Source organism: Xenopus tropicalis, chromosome 6 (genome assembly GCF_000004195.4).
Source record: "Xenopus tropicalis strain Nigerian chromosome 6, UCB_Xtro_10.0, whole genome shotgun sequence".
Taxonomy (NCBI): domain Eukaryota; kingdom Metazoa; phylum Chordata; class Amphibia; order Anura; family Pipidae; genus Xenopus; species Xenopus tropicalis.
The window spans coordinates 38,807,828-38,831,189 of NC_030682.2; the positions used below are offsets into that span (position 1 = coordinate 38,807,828).

General features: G+C 36.4%; 1 protein-coding gene across 1 annotated transcript in view; it reads right to left on the reverse strand.

The window, feature by feature from the left end:
* Positions 1-5,652: 5,652 nt before the first annotated feature.
* The window catches only part of macc1 (MET transcriptional regulator MACC1), a 33,704-nt gene continuing 15,994 nt past the window's right edge, over positions 5,653-23,362 (reverse strand). Inside the window, exons 2-5 of the mRNA XM_002933299.5 lie at positions 16,697-16,808; positions 9,416-11,460; positions 7,864-8,052; positions 5,653-6,361 (exon numbers count right to left, since the gene is read on the reverse strand). Of these exons, the coding sequence (XP_002933345.1) occupies positions 6,152-6,361; positions 7,864-8,052; positions 9,416-11,460; positions 16,697-16,805 (2,553 nt within the window). The 5' untranslated portion in view covers positions 16,806-16,808 and the 3' untranslated portion in view covers positions 5,653-6,151. The remainder of the gene's footprint in view (positions 6,362-7,863; positions 8,053-9,415; positions 11,461-16,696; positions 16,809-23,362) is intronic.

The window sequence follows — 23,362 nt, forward strand, 5'->3', positions numbered from 1 at the left end:
GAAGCGAAACAGGACAGATTCGTTCATCACTAGCTTGAACTTTTGACTGAAGCAATGCTTAGAAATGTCAGACCCCTCATTTTAATTAGCTGGAAGAGCTCTACATAACCATTTTTTGTGGATATATCTGCTTACAACACTGTTGGTCCAAGGCAGCATGCCTCGATCTCGGTCTGCTTCACAAAGTGTAGGCTATTTTTTATTTCCTACCTATATATTTAAATTCTCCTGCTTGAGGGTAGTCCTTTTATAAATATATTGGGGCAGCTTTGGGGGCCCACCAGTGAGATTTTTGTCTTTGGGTGTCTTTGGGTCTGAGAAAAAGAATGTGAGGACGCAAAGCCTTCCGAAACCTACGTTCTTTGTAAATTTAGCTTAACTTGCTAAATTTAAGTTTAAGACCGTACATTACAACAACACTGTCAGTGTTCTATAGGGAGGAGTGGGAAGGTTAAGATGTGAAGGGGTGCAAGTAAAAGGCCGTAATAATCTAAAATTTGCCATCCACCTATACGGTGTGCACCTTTCAGCTTTCACTGGGGAAAAAAAGAAATATATATATATATATATACACTTTCAGAAATAAGAGGTTGCAATGTATTTTGGTATAAACTTTATTAAAATTTAACAGAAACCAGTTTTGTAAATGTATAGTCATTATAGCACATTTGATATAAATATAACCCTCATTATTAATGGAGGTAAATAACCCCATTTAACAACACATTAATGTACATATATACAAGACAAGTATGTTACAGAAGCATTTAAATTAAATAACAGAACTGTAATACAAGGACAAAGGAAAAGACTACTTAAGATATTTTATGTTTTCAAATATTAAATGAAAAAAAAAAGGTTGTACCAAAAACATTTTCTTTTTGTAGGAAACGGCCCTATCTAGAAAGAAATGCAGACCTAGCAATTTACATACATTGGTTTGGCACATGGAGCATTCATTATGTTCTGTTTCAAGCAAATAGAAAGGAAATAGACTCCATTGTATTGATGGCTCATTCAGACCAGCATTTAAGCTGTGGTTGTTATTAGTGTCAGTCAGATGCGACTGCATGGATCAATGCACTTCAAAATGTGACTATTGAATTTTGAAGCAAGTTCAGACTATGCAGTGACATGCAATATGACTCAGACTAAGAAAGGCATTTGCCCCTGCAGTCAGATCCGAATGAATGTAATGACAACCAGCATAAAAACAGTTAATGAGCCCTTAGTGACCATGAAAAATGCAACAGCAGAACATTTTTTGTTAAACATATATACATATTGTCATGTAAAACTTTGCAACATTTGGATTATTGTCAACATTTGGATTATTACAACATTTGTAATATTGTCATGTAAAACTTTGCAACATTTGGATTTCTGTAACTATAAAGTGAATTGCTGCCTTATTGGCAGCAGGGAGAAATAATTTTACATTTATATATATATATACACTAAGCTGCATGAATCTGTAGTGGCAAAACAATCCTATTGGTGTTACTTCATGTTTAATTGATTATTAGCAGACATAAGGAATAGTGATCCAAGTTACAGAAACCCCCTGGTTTTAAGCATAATAGAAAACAGATCCTATACCTGTAAAAAAAGACTATAGCTGAATGAAGTCACAGATGCAGTTTTGTAGAGGTAGCATGTAACAGCCAGGACAATTAACCATTTAAAATATATGGGCAATGTATTGTCATCGGACGGGTATCGGAAAATATTCAGAAAAAGTTTAGTAGTAACCGAGGGACCTCCTTCCTCATGCGTCTTTATATAAGTGGCACTTACTGTAACTGTATACAGGTATGGGATCCGTTATACGGAAACCCATTATCCAGAAAGCTCCAAATTATGGGAAGGCCATTTCCCATAGACTCTATTGTAATCGAATAATAAAGGTTTTTAAAAATGATTTCCTTTTTCTCTGTAATAATAAAGCAGTACTTGGTACTTGATCCCAACTAAGATATAATTAATCCTTATTGGAAGCAAAACAATCCTATTGGGTTTATTTAATGTTTAAATGATTTTTTGTAGACTTAAATTATGGAGATCCAAACTATGGAATAACCCCTTATCCAGAAACCCCAAGGTCCTGAGCACTCTGGATAACAGGTCCCATACCTGTATTGCTGCAGCCTGTATTATAAATGTGTTGTAAAATGTTCACACTGAGAATAAAAGTGGTCTGATATAAACAAAGATGGAGTTACAGCATGAAAAACACACCACCCCAGCATGCACCATATGCAAGATAGTGTAGGTACATAGTAACATTATTTTCAACTGCATTATTATTAAATACAACTTGTAACAATACTGATGGCTGAGATTTACTCCTTCCCAAAGGACAGAGGTATGTAGGAGGCACTTGTGAAGGTCAGTTTTAGGGGCTGATTTACTAATCCACGAACCCGAATCCGAATTGGAAAAATTCCGATTGGAAAACCAACATTTTGCGACTTTTCGTATTTTTTGCGATTTTTTCGGCGCCGTTACGACTTTCCCGTAAATTGTCGCGAATTTTTCGTAACCGGTATGACTTGCGCGAATTGTCACGACTTTTTCATTGCCATTATGACTTTCGAGAATTGTCGCAACTTTTTCATTGCCATTATGACTTTCGAGAATTGTCGCGACTTTTTCATTGCCATTATAAGTTTCGTGAATTGTCGCGACTTTTTCATAGCCATTACGACTTTCGCAAATTATCGCAACTTTCGTATTGAGAGCTCGAAAAAGTCGCGTCAATCCGCGAAAAAGTCGCAAAGTACGGATCATTTCGAAAAAAACGCATTCGGATGCTTTTTGGACATTCGTGTATTAGTAAATGTGCCCCATAGTGTCACATAGTAATTCTGAGTAATAATTCTCCTTTTAACCCTTAATAATAAATTGAATAATATTTTAATAAATTTTCTAAGCTCAGAATCTAAAAATCCCTGTGCTCAGTATAGAAGGTGGCACATGAAAGAACTAGATTCATATAAAGACAATAATCAAGTTTAGGGGAATTTGACTGCCTTTCCAATGCCTGGTGTCTTCTACAAACAGTTCTTTAGCTTCTGACCATATTTCAGTTGACCTGTCAAGTTATTAACCCAAGACACCCAATCTGATCTGATCTTACATCCCACTGCTTACGGGATTTGGTAAAGCATGACTGTGAGCCCAGAGTTTTGACTTTCAGGAATAAAAAGTATTAGGGGAATGATACAAAACATTGCTTAAGCAGAATGTGCAAGACAAGATCAAAACACTTGCATAGAACAATATTAAATATTAGATATATCTAAGATATATTCATATTAGCAGCCCTCTAATTAAATGCCACCACATGCCCAAGCATGTTTGCTCATGTCTCATTTTCAGCATGGACAATGGGGCTGGTGTCCATTAGGCACACATAGGGACTTTAGATACAACTGGAATTTACGCTGTAAGTTTCCCGTTTTACTGTTTGTTCATTATCTTTTATTTCCATGTTCTAGGTTTGGCAGTATAGATTTGCATGGTATCGAAAAAATAAGGGAAATATTAAACTGTGGCTTTTAAGCAACAGCCCTAAATTCCCTTCTTGATATACAATATCATGCCTCCGGACCACTTAAGCTACAAGTATAAAGACAAAAAAAGATTTGTCCTGCACAAGCTCCTGTCAGGCTGGGGTACAATAGGTAGGTCATGTCATATTCAAAGGTTGCAGAAACAGTACATGATATTTAAATTTTACAAACAAACATAAAACATACATACTAACATCAACAGGAGACAAGCATTGCATAATAGAGTTGTGTAATACAGTTGTACAAAATCTGTGGCACTTTATTTGGTGTGCACGGTTTGAGACAGTTGAGCTTAAAGTTATAAATGTGGGCCCACCATTTTCCAGTGATGGCCCTGGCAGTGTATACAGAACATTAACCCTTTATGTGTCAGGGTCTTTTGATCTTGCCATGCCACGTTGCCAGTAAACATGCAGCAAAGATTAAAATGGAACCACTGAAGCACAGAATCTACGGTGTTGGCACATTAATTCATTTGTATGCTACACTGGTGGATTCAGAGCAGGTGGCACTTCGATTATCAGAATATCATTGCACACAATATCTTCAGTCACAATGGATAAAAAAGATCAGCTTATAATGTCTTACCTACTATACATTAAACAAGTTCTAATATATATTTTTAGTCAATGCACTAGAATTACTAATTAAGATAGAAAAGAGTGTCATGGGATATATTATTATCTTGGCAACAAAGTTCTATTGAGTCCTTCTTGAGAGCTACCTGTTCCTACTTTGAAAACTGCAAAAAGCAAATATTACCTTATTTATTAAAAATTCTGAATAAAAAACCCATTTGAATAAACCCATAAAACACTTTTATACTTTATAATTGTAATTTTCACATCATTTTTAATGAGTAACAAAGCTCAAAAAAAATAAAAAAAACTTAAATTGACTAAATAGGTACAATTTTAACTAGGACACCTCCCACTGACTTCTACATGACCTACATGCAAGCTTTTTGATGCTGAAGTCTTACATTCACATTTTTTTCACTTAATAAATATAACAAATATACAAAAATTGATCAATCTGACCCCTTGGGGCTGATTTACTTACCCACGAACGGGTCGAATGGAGTCCGATTGCGTTTTTTTCGTAATGATCGGTACTTTGCGATTTTTTCGTATGTTTTGCGATTTTTTCGGATTCTTTACGAATTTTTCGGATCCAATACGATTTTTGCGTAAAAACGCGAGTTTTCCTATCCATTCCGAAAGTTGCGTAAAAAGTTGCGCATTTTGCGTAGCGTTAAAACTTACGCGAAAAGTTGCGCATTTTTCGTAGCGTTAAGTTTTAACGCTACGAAAAATGCGCAACTTTTCGCGTAAGTTTTAACGCTATGCAAAATGCGCAACTTTTTACGCAACTTTCGTAATGGATACGAACAACTCGCGTTTTTACGCAAAAATCGTATTGGTAACGAAAAATTCGTACAGAATCCGAAAAAATCGCAAAACATACGAAAAAGTCGCAAAATGTTCGTTTTCAAGTCGGAACTTTTCCAATTCGGGTCGGATTCGTGGGTTAGTAAATCAGCCCCCTAGAGTACCGACACCTTCCTATCCCTGATCTACTGCAAATCCTTATGCTCAACACTTAACATTTACAGTTTTACAGACAGAGATTCAATACATTCTTTGCACTTACTCTCCATACCTTTTTGGACATACTGTTATATATTTATTGAATATATTTATACAAGTGCATGCAGAAAATGTATTTTTTTTTTGTTTTTTTCATCCCAACATACTTTTGCTTCTGGACTAAGTTTTTTAATAGGACCCAATGTCCAAATGAATACCCCACAGTTATTTAACATAGCATGATTTCTTTGATGGATAAAACCATCCCTAGCAATTAGTTTTTTTTCTACCCCCTTTTTTCCACCCCTGTGTGAGTTTCCAGATTTTATCATTGCCAAATATTAAAAATAGATGATAAAAATGAATTTGTCCCTTTGTGCAAGAGCTGAGCAAGAGCTGAACACCATTTTGCTTGCCAAGACAGCAGTCCCAGGGTTGTTGTTAATTTCATTAATAGCGGTTAAGTAATAAGTTACTGCCAGAAGGCATAAAAAAAAAAGCCTCACAGCAATTTAATAGAAAGTAATTTCTAGTGCTTGGTTTTCAAAAGTAACTTTGGCTGCCAAGGAAGACATCCCACCATAAATTAAACATTTCTGATAAAAATAGAAAGTTGAGGGCACTTGACATTCAGGTGCTGATTTGTGAAAAGTCCATTAAGATGTAGGGATTGATCATGCTGATTAAATCACATTAGATCTAATAGTGCTTGATCTTCCCAGAAAGCATATTTGTCAAATATTCATGAATATCAATATTTTTTGAATATGAAATACAAATATCATTTATGAAAAATGATCATTACCCATTGCCTTCTGTGATATTTGGCATTCTTGCCTAGTCATTGCTTTGGCTGGTCTGTATTAATGAATACTGCAGGCTTGGACAATTCCAAATATTGAAATTGGTTAATATTTATCAGAGAGTTTGAATGTCTGGGAACCTTTCAGGAAACATGTAGAATTCCCTGCCCAAACATTGGGCCCTTTAGTCTTGGAATTTGGAAAAAGCTGTTGTTCGTAGTATCTCGAGGCAGTTCACAAAAATTAGTGTTCCAGTTAATTCCCTCCAGTGTCTGGTTTCTGGGTATTTCATCTTGTCCAATGCACAGTGCAAGTCTTGCAACACATCTCTGTAACTCTCTCCATAGTGAGCAGCCCATGTGTACAGAAAGTCAAAAGCAGGCTTCCACATCATCTGCCACAAAAGTTAAGAACATACAATTAGATACAGTTTCTAAAACATAATTTCCTTTAAACCTCAAATGTACATTAAACTGCCATAAGACACTGGCAATCACCTAGTTATTTGGACTGCCATAGAGGGTCCTCAATATAATTGGAAGTAATTCCCTTTTCCTGGGTCATAGTATGACCTTCGCAGTTCTAAAGTTTGGCCATAAGGTGGCACTGTAGCTTAGCAGCCATGTGGAAGGAAGACATTTTGTTAGAGATCTCTGCCTGAGCAGGGAAGAGAATAAGTGGAACATGCAGGGCCGGAACTAGGGGTAGGCAGAAGAGGCAGCTGCCTAGGGCGCAAACACTGGGGGGCGCCAGGCAGGAACCTCTCCTGCCTACCCCTAGCTCGTTTTTCATTGCCCCCGCCGCTTGTCAATACGCGGTGGGGGCAATGAACTATCGCGTAGCCACTGCCCCCCTCCCCCGGATGCTCGCTGAAACGCGAGGGGGGGCGGAAGGTGCAGGGGCGAGGTGGCCGACCCGGTTGCCTAGGGTGCCCGGTCGGCTTGGCCCGCCCCTGGGAACATGGGTGTAAGGTAGGCCCAGACAGGTCAGGAAAGTTCTGTTATAGGTCACACTAGAGGGCACATTTACAAAAGCACGAACGCTCGAGCGTTCATGCGGATGCTCCGAGTGTATTTTCGGCGATTCTTTTTGGGCGTCCGCATGACTTTTTCGTACGGCGCACGACTTTTTCGTACACCGCACAACTTTTTCGCACACTGCACAACTTTTTCGGACGTTTGCACGAAAAAATCGGAAAGGTTTTACCGCTGTTTACAATTGTTCGGTACGAAAATTTCGTGACTTTCGAATTGCCAATACGATATTATCGTGACTAATACAATTTTTTCGTAAGCATTTTCGTGATATTTGCGATCTTCCGAAATTTTCGTTTCCAATACGATTTTTTCCCATTCGTGATTCGGATTCGTGGATTAGTAAATGTGCCCCTAGGTGTGATAGATAGTTATGGGTAGCTAGTGCCCTAGGTCTTGATAGTATTAGGGTTTGGTTCCAGTGAGGAGGAGTATGAGCTGACAGCTGGGAGTAAGCCATTGTGCTCTGCGGGAATAGTCATTGTGACCAAGTATTGTGAGTATACAGTAAGCCTGACCTGTGATATGCAAGAGACCTGCACTGTTGTATGTTACTACCCCTATGTGGATCTGTTAAATAAATAAGTTCCTTTTAAGTTCAAGAACCACTGGTGCCCATCATTATTGTGAGTTACAGTTGCACAACACCTTGACCAATATATTCGAGGGCTCACGCTTGAGAGAAATAATCTCATACTGGGTAAAGTTGGTGTATTTTATGGTAGTACAAGTACCTATGTTACCATAAGCTTACACCCATATCATAAATTGTGTGAATTTTATGTGCTGCAATTAATGTTGTTAAAAGTAATATAACCTTCATAAGAAAGATTTCTTCTCTATCCTCTTTAATTCACATTACCTGTACACTGACTTCCCCAGATCTCCCATAATGAGGGATTTCATAGGCCTCCATTTGTTGCTTAGTAAGTCTTGCAAGCTTTTCAGCAAGTTCTCGCCAGCGAATACCTAACTGAACAGCAGCTGTCAAAATAACTGTGTCTTGTGTTAAACGAGCCACCAGTCCTTGGCAATCCATCTTCAGCAGTCCCTGTACATAGAATTTCACATGACAGATTAGCAGGTTAGCAAAACATTACAGTATTTTAGAATTGATCGAAAATCCAGTTCTATAAGGACATCAAAATATCATAAAATCCCTTAATAAATCATTCTGATTCATCATATAAATTAACTTCCTATAATAATTAAACTTTATTTGAGAGCAAACAGAAAACTTCCTTAATGCATTTTATCATTCTGTTGGACTCTAAAGCTTAATACAGAAAGGACCATGCAAACACAAATGTTTTTAAATATATAGATATATACAGTTATAGGACCTTTTATTCAGAATGCTTGGAACCAGGGGTTCCGGATAAAGGGTTTTTCTATAATTTGACTCATCATAATTTAAGTCTGACAAAAAAATCATATGAACATTAAATAAATCCAATAGGATTGTTCTGCCCCCAATCAGGATTAATTATATCTTAGTTGGGATCAAATACAAGGTACAGTTTTATTATTACAGAGAAAAAGGAAATAGTTTTTAAAAAATAGAATTTCCTTAATATGTGGGAGATGGCCTTCCTATAATTTGGAGCTATCTGGATAAACCTTAAGTCAATATGTTTCACCAGATCATGATAGTGGCCCACATGAACCAGTCCCAGACCCTCAGCGTAAGGAATGGATATCCATCAAACAATGAAAAATGAGTAGATGGGCACTGAAAGACTCCACAACTGCCACAAAAATAAGAAAAAAATCTTTCTCAATCAGAAAGCCCCAGGGGCATTAAGCATTTAAGGTAACGGAGATGACGCAAGATTTTTTGTTTGTATTTTTGTGGTTCCTTTGAGCTAGCCATTTTTTGTTGTCTGATGAAAAGGTAAATATGCTTTAACTTTTTTAAGTGCCATAGATTGTAAAATAGACAAGCACCAATTCTAATTTCTCTTTTTCTCTTTTGATCGGTGATTGAGCAAGACTAAATTCCTGTGGCATTTAGAATATTTTTTACAGGATTGTTTAGATCTAATTCAGTTTATTTCATTCAATGAATTTATTTTTATTTAATATTCAAAAAAGGTATGGGATTTATTATACAGAAACCCAGTATCCAGAACAGTCCAAAATATGGGAATGCAATTTCTATAGAGTCCTATTTACAACATTGTACTTATTTTTATTTTTTTTTAATTACAGTGTCATGTATATACACTTTGATGGCAAAACTGTGCTATTGGTTTGTTTTTGTTTTTAAAAGTTGTTTTTTTACTAGCCTTTTACTAGTCTAAGTTGTGCTCCACATTAGAGAAGGATCCTTACCCAGAAAAGTCAGTTGCCAAGCATTCTGGATAACAGATCCCATAACTGAACATTAGTTCCATTACTGGCACTGGACTTACCATAATTAGTTCATAGTGGAATTTTCTCTTTTTTGAATCAGCATGGCAGTCCTCTTTCAACTTTTTGACAACAGACGAGACTCTCTCTGAATTCTTTTCCGTATGTCCATGACAGAGGTCCTCTAATGATAAATGTGAATATCCTAGCACATCGGCTAGACATCTCCAGTCAGTAACTTTTTCAGAAACAAGCGAGAGCACCGAAGAATAAATGTAGGTAAGTTTCTTAAATGGCAGAGTAATTTGTTCCAAAAGCATCTTGGTTGTGAACTGTGAGTCTGAGAAATCAATAACTTGCTCTTTGGAGATAATTTTGACATTTTTGCAGTGCACAAGCCCAACCTTTCCTCTCAGGACTCCAACATACCATTCTTTTATTTTGGTCTGACCAATGGCTTTTACTTTATCTTCCCCAAGAAGTGCAATTGTGTCTCCTTTAAAGTATTCAAGCAGGTAGTCCATTTTTTGTTGGCGCAAAACAGTTTTTAAAGTCACTGCATAGCTGTTTATCTTCAGAGGCTTATCCTGAAATTTAGGGTAACTAATAGTGCTTGTTTGGGGCGGAGGAGCCGAAATAATCTCTTTCCTTTTCTGTAAGCGAGTTTGACTACTGGCTGAACATTGTATTTTTGGTGCGTGATCAGGCGTTTGTACATCAAATTCTGTTACCAGCGAGCTGTTTTCCCTTTCCTTAATCTGAACCCTGAAATTAAAGGAACTAATTTCACCACTACCCCTAAGTGAAAATGGAAACTGTATCCGGATCATTTTACCTATTTTCAGCTGTTGCTGTTTGATTTGGTTTTGGTTATCTGCTGCTTTTACTTCAAAGCTCGAGTTATTTGGAACAAAATAGAACGACATATCTTGAATCTGATCCAGAACTAATTGATGTTTCCCCCAGAGCTGAAAGACAACTGGTGGCATATTTTTCCCCCGTTTTTTTATGTCGTCTATTGTGAGAATTTCAGGAATATAATTGTGCCCTATCACAGCTAAAACCGTAGTGAAAGCTGGATGAATATGTTTTGGCCCAAATACTGCCACTGTTATACTCTTATGAATGCAATCATAAATACTGGTTGCTGGGGGCTGAATGGATTTGGCTTGTGCAGCTGTTACAATGTATGTAATGCGGCTAAGAGTGGGCAATTTGATTTGTAAAGTGTCCTTGTAAATATATCCGCCAGGGAGCTTTTCATAGGGTCCTTCTTTGTTGTAGCTATAAAATGTAGCAACTTCAGTCATTACTTGGCTGTAAGGATCTTTCTTAACCTCAGCTGCAATTTTCATTTCCAGCAAGAGAACTTCTGACGTGTTCATGTTGCTTAATATAATCTCTAGAACAGGGCTTACGGTAGTTGAGACATTATTGTTAAGTGATGATGGTGGATCTAAAAGTGCTTTTAAAGAGATGTCTTGATATTCCCCAGGAGCCACATGACCTTCAGGAACATGTATTGTTATATTAGAGCCAGGAAGCTGCACAGCTCCTCCTTGGTGGTCTATTTTGCAAAGTGTGTGCATATCAGTGGCTTGTGTTTGTGCCCAGCCTGGACTTTGACTCATAATATCCAAATCAAGACAAGATCGTGTCAGCTGCCTATGGCTCAGCCATGCCATTTTATAAGCCTCACGATCATTCTGAAGCCAGTCTAAATCAGGAGCCAGAATCTGACTTGAACTAGCAGAAACATCAGATTCCTTGTAATCTAAAAGGCTCAAATCAGAAACACTCTTAGATCTTGCACCTTTGCGTGAAGCAGCCTTCCTTAATAGGTTATTAATATCAAGCTCATCTCCTGAAGAGGCTACTGAGTTTCTAACTTCTGGTCCTGTGAAAAACAGAAATGGATCCTCTTTCAAGATAGATGTATGTGTGTTGCTCTTGGAAACAGTGTTAGCTTGAACAACATCATCGAGAAAAGGGTTGGATTCAGATAATCCATTCCAGAAAGGATTGATAGGCTTTGAGGAATTTTTTGAATGATCTTGAAATACATTTTGCCAGTCGATAAGTAGGTCTATCTCCTTACTAATGGTATCTAAAAGACAAAAAAAGAAACTAGTAACAACACAAACACATGACAATGTATATTAATGAACATTAATAATACAGGTATAGGATGCATTATCTATAAACCAATTACCCAGAAAGCTCCAAATTAGGGAATAGCCATCTCTGATCTCTGAATGAAATCCTTTTTCATTTTCCTTTTTCTGTGTAATAATAACACAGTACCTTGTAATTGATCCCAACTAAGATATAAATAATCCTATTGGGCTTATTTAATGTTTGCATGATTTTTTTTTTTAGCAGACTTGAAGTATGGAGACCCAAATTACAGAAAGATCCCTTATCTGGAGAATTCTGAATAACAAGTCTTATACCTGTAACAGAAAAGTCAAAGACATGTAGCAAGGCCCTAAAGGTTGGAATCAGTGTCAGACTAAGCTGGAAGGACACCAGGAATAAACCCGATGGGCCCCGGCCTTTGTTGGCCCTACACCCCAGTCCTGCCATTGTGGGCTTTTGAGTCTTATTACTTGATTAACTGCAGACTTCAGAAGTGAGTATGAGAGCTCGGGTGCCTGCAACTTTCCTCTAAATCCAAGTAAAGCCGCATGTTGATTGGATGGGCTGGAAAGAAAGTTTAAACTTCACCTATCCAATCCCTGTGCGGCTCTACCAGAATTTATACTAAAGTATAAGTGAACCAGGGGATTTTTCCAACATAAATTACATTGTTGCATAGATGCAACAAATATAAATAGATTATGTAGCATTATAATACTGTTTATTCAACATTCAAATTGTACAATCAGTAGGTATCTGGCCAGTCTACCAATTTATACACATTATAAACACATAAACTATAATTCATAAGATTACTAAAATTAATTTTAAAAAATTCAGAATTCAGAAAAGGAACCAATTCCTGAGAATCAATAACAATGATATCACACAGTTTATCAGAGAGGTTGCTGAACTGTAACTGGCACCTACGTGACTGCATTGGCACTTTTAAACAAACTGTGGCTGCCGTTTGCATCAGTATTTTAAATAATTGTGGCTGCTGAGTGCGCTGGCACTATGAACAACACAGAATAAAACTGTGGTAAATTGATAGAGTTTACACTTTCCATCAGTTTTTTATTAATTATTGCCACAATTAAGATACCACGCAAGTAACGAGAGGTTGCTGAACTGTAACTCACAGTTGCTTGACTGCACTGGCATTATAAAGAACTGAGGCTGCTGTTTTCACTGGTATTGTGAATAATTGTGGCTGCTGACTGCACTAACACTTTTAACAACTGCAACTGCTTATTGTTTTTAGGAAATATTTAAATGCCCAATTTCTTGCTGAGGGATTCTGATTTTTTTTATGAATTTTAGTGGATATTTTTAAATTTTGAGTGGTCGTATGAATTATATTTTATAATATGTATGAACTGCTAGACTGGCCAGTCACCTATTGATTGTAAAAATTTGTGTTATACTGAAACAGTATTTTAATTCCACCACCAACTTGTGGAATTAAAACTATTATTTAACACTGGGAGTTGGTATCCTGAAAAATTACATTGTAAGTGCACATTAAAACAAAGATAAAATATAGTACAGGTATAGGACCTGTTATCCATAATGCTCAGGACCTGGGGTTTTCCGGATAAGGGATCTTTCTGTAATTTGGATCTCCATACCTTAAGTCTGCTAATAAATCATTTAAATATTGAATAAACCCAACAGGATTGTTTTGCCTCCAATAAGTTTTAATATATATAAGTACAAGGTACTGTTTTATTATTACAGAGAAAAAGGAAATCATTTTCAAAAATGAGAATTATTTGCTTATAAAGAAGTCTATGGGAGACGGGCTTTCCGCAATTCGGAACTTTCTGGATAACGGGTTTCCGGATAACGGATCTCATGTTACAATAGGTTTGTTTCATAATGTATGATTCTAAAAATGGGTTCCTTCCCGATGCCAATACTAATTACATTTTGTCTATAAAAAAAAAACATATTTTAGATTAGAGTACTTTTCTGGCTTTGCACAGAAAAAAAACACGACTTTTTCAAATTGTTGACGCAAAAATCCAAGTGTTATCGAATTGTGGCTGCAACAGTTTTCGGACAAAACACAGTGAAATCTCTAAAGTTTTGAGACAAAAGAAAGAGCTTAAAGGAAAGGGAAGGGACCTTTCCCATTTACTTCTACATGAACTCAGCAAGTTTAACCTGGCGTATTTTTAGCCATTTAGATGCACAGTAAATCTCGGAAAAGTTACTGTGTTTTTTCTCTGTGACTTTTTGCAAATTTGATTAGAGTTTAAAAAAAATTGATGATTAGTAAATGGGCCCCGTATTGTCACCATGGTATAAACCAATTATTCCCAAATTCTGGAGCTAATCTCCCAGGGAGGTCTGGAGCAATGGCTGGGGGGAGATTTGGGAAGAATGCTTATTTCCACTCCTGGATAATATTGAAAGCCCCCTTCAAGATAAAAAATGGATTTAGAGAACACTTATTTGCTGTTCTAAATATTATTATAGCTATGAATGAACACAAATGGTTTAATTTATTTACACCACGATTTTTACGTACACAATTATAAGGGAAGTTGGGAAACCACTCCTTCGGAATAGATGTTTTTTCCTTTGTAAATGAATCATTTTTATGTTGAAACTCTATTACTCTATAATTATTTCCTTTGGCATTGCTTCATAGCGGTGCTCTCTGTTTATAGATTTGTGGGATTTATGCTGAGCCACTATCGCTTACTGAGAATTACCAGAAAAATATTTATATAGTGCAATGTTTTGTATTATTTAATTAAAAATACTTCTGTATAAATATAGTTAACTTTACTGAGTTAGAATTATATCAATATCCTTTTTAAAATGATATCTTAGATCTTGAGTAAGATCTTGAGTCAGATTTTAAAATAAAATTTTAAATAAAAAAAAAAATTGCTTAAATCTGTCAATATACTGGGACATTATAAACATTAAATACTAGACGATGACAGGGTCAACAGAAAAGTCCATCTAAGCAAAGGCAAATACTGCTCCGCCCTCTGTATTTTTATGAAAAGCTGAACACCATGAAACTTTAATACAATCACATTACACAGAATGATTTGGTCAAGAAATATGGTCATTTTTATTATGTGTGGGTAACCTTCAGGAAGTCCCAATGGAGTTGGGCTAGAATCTGACTTGGAGGTCAAGCAAACTTAATTGTGCAATAGGACCTCCATTAGTTAGCCAAATGCTATTTTAAAGATGTCTCACAAATGATCAAGCAGAATTTTGAATTATTAATAACAAAGTAGAATAGGCATACAATATAAAGCATGGGGTTTTTGTACTTTTGTTTATATATATATATATATATATATATATATATATATATATATATATATATATATATATATATATACATATTCAGAAATATCAATACTCAATATCAATCACTCACATATATATACTGTATATACACATATCTGTACTAAACTAACTTTAGATCACAATAGCCTTGGATATAATAATTGTCCAAGAGGTTACCCAAGCCCCTTTTAAAGGCATTAACAGAATCTGCTATCACAGCATCACTAGTAAGGGCATTCCCCAACCTCACTACCCTCACTGTAAAGAACCTTTTTCTTTTCTTTCTTTTTCAATTGTTTTTATTAAAATTTGAACACAGGCATTTAGATATTTCACAAGATAGTGATGAACAGGACAAGGTATTAAATAGCAATTTATAACAGTCTACAAATAGTAGCAGTAAAACAATATGAAACCTATTATCAAGTGAATCAAGAAGTTATTCATTTCTCTCTGCATGGAAAAGATGTCATTTAAGAGTATTATTTTCAAGATAAGAAACAGGTTGTACAATAGAATTGTACATAAACCTCTGAATCTCTTTTAGAACCTTTTTCTCTGCTTAAAATTAAAGTTCAGTTCCCCAAGTCTAAAGGGGTGGAATCTGATTCTTTTCTATGTGAAGAGAGATGTCCACTATCTGTCTGTTTTGTCCTGTAATGTACTTGAAAATGAATCATGTTTCCTCCCAATTCCTCTTTCTCCAGAAAAAAAAACGGCAATCTTGACAGTCTTTCCTCATAGTTTAACTGTTCCATATCTTTTACTAGTTTAGTTGAATGTCTCTGCGCTCTTGTTAATATCTTTCCTAAAGACTGGAGCCCCAAACTGCACTGCTAAGGTGAGGCCTTAGCAGGGACTAAAAAGAAGCAAAAGTATTATTGTTTTTATCCCTTAGTTAATGCCTTTTTTATGCTAAACGGTATTTTATTCGCTTTAGTACCCACTGAATGAGACTGCCTAGTTATACAGCTTGTTATCCACAAAAATTCTGAAATCCTTTTCAATTAATGAAGTCCACAACAAACTACCATTTAATGTATAACTTGCATTTATAGTATTTCTGCCTTAGTGAATAACCTTGCACTTATCAACACTAAACCTCATTTGCCAGTGTCTTACCCAGTTTCACAATTCAGTGAAAATCCTCTGCAAAGTGGCAGCATCCTGCATGGAACTTATAGAATGACTACTTTTTGTATCATTAGCTAAATCAGAGATAGTCATTACAATGCCATTAATAAATTAAAAAGCAAAGGTCCAATTAGATAATGTTGCATTTACCGCCACTCTTTGTAATCTATCCTTCAGCCAGTTCTCTATCCAATTACAAATATTATGTTCCAGGCCAATATTCCTTAATTTAATTTCTGACAAATCTATTGCCTATAAAACTGTGCTGGTAACAATACTATTGTGACACTGGGGACTTGGGGTTTTCTGGATAAGGGACCTTTCTGTAAGTCCGATCTCCATACTGTAAGTCTACTAAAAAAATTATGTAAACAGTAATTAAACCTGATAGGATTGTTTTGGCTCCAATAAGGATTCATTATATCATTTTGGGATAAAGTAGAAGGTATAGTCTTATTTGCGATGCATGTAAATGTCATATCTCTTATAACCCCATCCAAAAGCATACCCACCACTGATGTCAAACTAAAAGGCCTATGGTTGGCAGGCTGAAAGCCTCAGTAACCAATCAGCAACTAGAGTCTGGTGCTATCAAAATGATGAAAGTAAGCATTTGATCTGTAGCTATACATTTTTTTCTAGCCAAACTTTGTTCAAGTTACTGCATAACTTTAATTGTTAGAAATATTTCTTTTTAAAATAAAGAGCTAAAGCATCAGTGTCAAACAGAATAATCTTTTAAACCTTACCTGCATTATTAGTTGGAAATTTTGGATCATCAAAGTCAATCAATGTCCCTTCTGATTTACTCCTTGAGATTCCAGCAGCACGGTAAGAATTTAATCGACCTTTTGACATCTTCTAAAAGAAATATTATAAGAATAGGAAATTACACATTAAACACATATTTCTTGTTATCTCACTTCTCTTACTCTCTATTTACTTATAACAGTAGAGTATTTGTATAACTACTGCACCACTGATTTTAAATCTGAAGCCTCTGTGAATGTAAATCCACCAGTGTGACCTGCCGCAAAATCACTAGAAATTTGATTGTGACTATAAATTACTTACTTCAGTACTGTACTGTGAGGCATAACTCTATGGGCTAATCAGAAGATGCCACTAAAATACTAAGGAAGTGGGTTTAACTTTAATTTGAAAACAAGATGCAATTTAAAATCCAGTGTAAATCCAAAATGGGTAACAAAAATGACAACAGACATATGTTTATTGGAAAAGGGCCTACTTTGGTGCTAAAAGCCATTTTAGATTGTTTAGGCATGTTATAAAAGATCAGCAATTATTGCAGTCACATAATGGTACCTTGCATGCAGTTATGTGCAATAAATAATTATAATACCGTTTAAGCAAGTACGCCATAATGCAGTTTATATTGCCTCTGTGTATAATCATCATTTTCCAGAGATTTTCCAGTTCTGTGTATCAATACTGTGCTTTTGATTCACTTCCTTTTATTACTATTTCTCCTTCCCTGATAAATAACTTAATTGAAATGTCAATGTTTATTAGCAGATCCTTTCTTTTCATCCTTGCACTGGTGATGGAAAACTAGCAGTGTTCGTGTGCTGAGTAAAAATGGCTGGTACAATAAGGTCTTGTGCAATGTGCCAATGTAACATTATTTTATATCTCCCTTACTTCCAGCTCCCTTCCCCTAGAACTGGTTTATTTAGTTTAAGGACACATAATCAGGTCTGTATAACATGTCCGTCCATTCCCCTAGTTGCTTCCAGTGTCTTATAAAAAGCCTGGGGCCAAATCAGAGAATTTGACACAATGTCATTTACCACCATTCTTTAAAGGTTGCAGCCATTAACACTCACTGGGGATTGCTGCAGGCACATGCGGTGTCTTGATCTACAGCCCTGACCTATGACTCACGTCAGTGACATTAGCTATGGCGTCATGGGAGCTCAGGTCCCCAGTCATCAGGGTCATGCTAGGTGACCATGCATCCATGTGGCCCCAGCCTTAGAGAGCAAGTTCATTATACAGAATCATAACCAGAGTTACTCAAAAAAACCTAAAGTGGTGGGATCAAGTGTAAGAAATGAGCTTTCAAAAAAAAAAAAAAAACTATACTCTTTTTTTTAATTAAAACAATTAAGAAAATGCATTTGGAAGTCATGCTTATTAATTATTATTTAGCCCCTTTCCTATTTGGTTTTATTCTGACATTAAAACCACTGTCCAGTCAGTAAGGGTCAGTGCTGTGTGCCTGACAACCATAGGTAGAAGCAAAAGATCAGCACAGAATAACTTTTAGGTATAAGGCAAACTTCTAGGACAGTCTACAAGTGATCTCAAGTTAGGGAGTTTTTTATGTTTGTTTTAAAGAAGAGAAATTTATAGATGTTATTAATATGACTTATCTTGCTATTCGGTTCTTTGTCTTACAAACCACTGCTAGGTTATTAGGGCCACCATGGCCCAAGAAACCAATTATAGTTCAGTTGCTAAAGTCAAGATCTGCAAAGAAAAACATCCCCCTGGGGAGCTAAGAAACAAAAATATTGGGAATATTAAATTATTCCCAAAACCGAAAAAAGAACGGTTGTAATATTGTCTTAAAATGCCACTGTACGCATCATACTGAAAGCTCCACCCCTAGCATCTGCAGATGATGCTTTGCATGTTTACAGTGTAACACTCCCTTTAGCGATCATGTAAGAGTCAGAAACAAAGGGGAAAAAATCACGTTGTACCAGTTTTATACTCTATATGATCAGATACATGTTTGGCTGCACCCAGTTTGCTGATCAGTTACACAAAAGTAAAAAAAAAAATATTTTTGAGAAAAGAATTTAATTTATATTTACAGCACAACATGTTATGCATTAAAAGGAAACAATGAAAGCAAATGCATACGTCAGAATAAGGCTACAATGTGAATGAGGGGAGTTGGGGGGGCGCAGTGGGGGGCCCTGTGGGGGGTGCGGTGGATGAGGCTGGTGGGGGAAGCAGCCCAGGTGGGCCCTGCACCCCCCAGTCTGACCCTATCTGTACATTCTAGTAATTTTTACTGGAGAAATGTTTTATAAAGCACAGCACAAATGTGTGCTCCATAGGGCCCTTGCACTTAACCAGCTGAAACTGAAGCGGTCTACAGTCTGTAACTTGCACCATACTGCACAAAGCAGCCCTGCCCATAACACCTGGCATAGGTAGGCTGTAGGTATATGGATCTTCAGCCACTGTGCCTGATGGCACTCCTTAGCTTGCACATATCAATGCTGCGCAAGTTAGGGGGACGCCCAAGTAGTACAACCATGTTCAGCCCACCACCCACCAGCTTTGCACACACCACTGCTAAGCACAGGCAGCACTGTATTCACAAAAAGGCAAAACTCTTTGCTCTCCCTTCTGCACCTTTGGGTACAACCTATGGACAGGGTGCAATAAACCCATTCTTTAATAAATAACTATTCTGTATAGCTTGTATCTGCATTGGTTTTTTTCCTACATAACCAAGGGGGGCAGATTTGTGCACCTTAGTGCCCCATAAGTTGCGGAAAACATGACAGTTTGGGAATGATTCCTTATGTCTGGTTGTAGATTTCAGGTCACCAAGGATGATCTATACAGGAAGCAGCTGCACTTTATAATAATGCTTTTTATATATTAAACTAAAGGAGCCCTGGTGGAATTCCTACTTATTAGTTGCTTTCACTTGAATACAGCTGGTAGTACTAAGGGACTTTGATATTCATACCCGTGATGATAATTGAAAAAAAACCCATTAACACTTTAAACCTTATGCACATTTTGCCGAGTTATGAACCAGATATTAATAAACATATTTGTGCTATAATCTTAACATGCACAGTGCATGCAGCCTATTTTGTATTCACCAAAATTATGCTTGAATGTCAGTAAACCCTTAGGCACATGATGTTTATCAAAGCATTTAGTAAAGTGGAATGCCTTTTCCTTTAGTTATTAATAATTCATAAAAAGTACTTAAAGAACTAAATCCACAGAGAAAAATGTTGTATGAGTCTTATTGTATAAGTAGCACAAAATCAATTACATTAGTGGTAAAAAGGAAACATTACAATGTCTACATTTGAATGTTTAGTGTAGCACACTACCCCCCCATGTAATAAAAGGCACTAAGCTTGCCCAGAAGCAGTAACCTATAGCAACCAATAAGATGTTTGTTTTGAACAAGTGAGCAGTAAATGCTACCTGCTGATTGGTTGCTATGGGTTACTGGCAAACTGACCCATTTATCAAAGTACGATTGATTCTGAATACCATAAATTTGTATTATTTCTAAGTTTTCGTACTTTGCGTATTTTCGTCGATTTTTTTGTTAATTTTCGCTACTTTTTCGTACTTTGCGACAAAATTTCCGCATCAGGGCCAGGTTGGAGCTGCAGAGTGCCATTGAGTCCTATGGGAGGCTTCCAAAATCATGCACAGAAGGATCAAAGTCAGAAAGGTTTTTGCTGCCGTTTACAATCGTTCGGATATCAAAATTTTGTGACTTTTTTTGCCAATATGATATTATCGTGACTATTACGTTTTTTTCGTAAGCATTTTTGTGACATTTCCGATCATTAGAAATTATCGTATCTAATCCAAATTTTACCCATTTTAACTCGTACTTTGATGAATCTTCCCTTTAGTGTCTTTTATTACATAACCCCATATAACCCTTGGAGACCCATTTATCAACATTCTCATTTTCGTAGTTTTAGAGGTTTTTGTAACCACGACTAAACTATCTTTTTCTAACACCACCAATGCCAAGTGATTTATTCGCTTATACACAAACAAAAAACATGGAAAAAACACAAGAAACGCGAATATTAGTACTGTCGCACAACTCGTGTAAAAAAACCTCTAAAACCACAAAGCAAAGAAAAATCTTCCACCTGCCCTTGACTTCTGCATGACTGTGAAAGCCTTTAGATGGCATCTTCTTTCCTTCAGATTTGTTGCAGTTTTGTTACATAATAAATGGCAAAAAAAAGTATTTTTGCTGCAGCAAAAACATTTTTTGTACAAAAAATATAATGGATTAAAAAATATGACCTTTAGTAAATGTCCCCCTGGTGTACATTTTAAGCTTTTTAATAGAAAGTCCTTCACTGCAACTTATTTATCTGTAGGTTACCAAACTTTTTTCCTACAAGATGGGGCTTTCCTTGCTGTATCATGGGATTATATCAGGTCCCAAAGAACCTTGTCCCTCTTACCGTACATTCGGCATACTAACCTGAGCTTGCACACTATATAAGCTGGGGTTGGCATCTGTTGTGAGTATCATCCCTGAACTCTTTCAAAACATTTATTTCTCTGCTAAACCCAATAGAAAACTAATCATAAAGAAACACTTGGCTTCCTACTATACAACTACACTCTGCACTTCTTTTCCAGAAACACCCAGATCCTGGTTTCAAAAGGACATCCTCATGAGTGATAATGATTTAGTTCACAGGGATCAGCTCAGTACCACACTTGGCCATTATACTTATTTATTAGAATGTTTGTCCTTCCAATGTGCAGTTATCTATATTACAAAATTTGTATAGAGCTTCATATCCTACTGCATAAAAATATTGTGTGACTTTTGTAATGTTCTGTTAAGACAAGGGCTCTGTTAAAGTGGACCTGTCACCCAGATATAAAAAGCTGTATAATAAAAGCCCCTTTCAAATTAAACAAGAAACCCAAAATCATTTTTTTATTACCACATCCATACCTATTATAAAAGCATTTAAAAATCCCAACTGCCTTAGGCATAGAGGTGGGGCAGACAGTTACTTTCACTTTCAATTCAGAACTTCTTAGATGTTGCTGTGCCCCTCACATTCCCCCTCCCTCCTCACCATGTAATTTTGTAACCAGTGCATGGATATGGGTATTAGGTCCCTCCATACTGGCACAGAAACAAGATATTGGCAGAATGCAATGCCTGCTTTGATAACAGTGTCCACAAAATGGCCCCTGCCTGCTTGCTGCAATTGTGAATTCCAAGGCTGAAGAAACTAAGATTAAAATAATTTATATAGTGTAAGTAAAGTTTATTTTGCTTGAAAACCACAATAGAAAACATTTTGGAATTATTTCTTAAGGTGACAGGTCTGCTTTAAGGCATGTACACCTGTACAGAAGGTGCTCAGTTTATTGGCTAGGAGAAATAAGACTGGAATGTCAATAAAATATACTTAAGTGAAAACACAGATAAAATTACATACTGTACATTTAGAAAGGAAACAAAACATTCCTTGAGTACAAAACTTTAAACAACAGTAAGTGAATTCAGAAGCTACATGATTCACAATTGGACTTATAATTAATGACATAGGTATAAACTCACTGGAAGGACAGGCAACAAGCTGTGAGCTTCAGGGTCATGTTCTTTTTAATAGTATAATACTATTATACTATGGTCTCCAGTGCTCAAACGGGACATTATTGAGTTAGAGAGGGTCCAGAGAAGGGCAACTAAGCTGGTAAAGGGCATGGAAAGTCTCAGTTATGAAGAAAGACTGGCCAAGTTGGGTCTGTTTACACTGGAGAAGAGACGCTTAACCCTTTCACTGCCAGCCGTTTTGGACAAAGCGGAACTTCTACTGCCAGACAGTTTTTGAACATTTTGCACTGTTTCACTTTAGGGGCCTTTCCTTGGGGGGACTTTTAGTTTACCCAGGAAAACTATATATTGTTTTTTTCAGAACAACCTAAGCTTTTAAAATATGGTAGAATTTTTGTGTAATTCCAATTCTGTAACAAGATATAGGCTTCTAAATGTCTAAAAAATGAAAAAAAAATCATATTTTCCATAATATAAACACATGCACCAGAAACAAAAATTAGTTTATGCATGGAATTACAACTGATTTGGAAAGTCCCATGTCTCCTGAACGTGCCAATACCAAATATATATAGTTTTATGTAGATTTCTCACTTGTATAGGTCAAAAACTCCCAGCAGTACACTACCAAATTTCCAAAGCACTGCTCCAGAAAGCTGCATACTTTAGATTTCAAGGCCAAAATTTCCACTAACAGAAAGTTTATCCCAGAAAATTTTACATTTTTAGAAAGAAGAGATTCTGGGGAATCCAGAATAGGCACAACTGTCTGTCTACTCCAAACTATCAAGTCGCAATGCTTTCCTAAAGTTATTGGTTTTTATCAAAATTTGTAAATTTTTTTTAATATCGCTTCAAAGCTTCCAGTCTATAGTATCTTAACTCCTAAAGGTCATAAAGTAACCAAATAAAACACCCTAAATATGAACACCAGGGGTCCACTGAACAGTTTGATGCCCAATATGTATAGGTTTGGCTAAGTATGTGGCATGTAGGGGCCCCAATGTGAACATACACCCATATGTACTGTCATTTCTGTCATTTCAGCTTCTGCAAAATCAACATT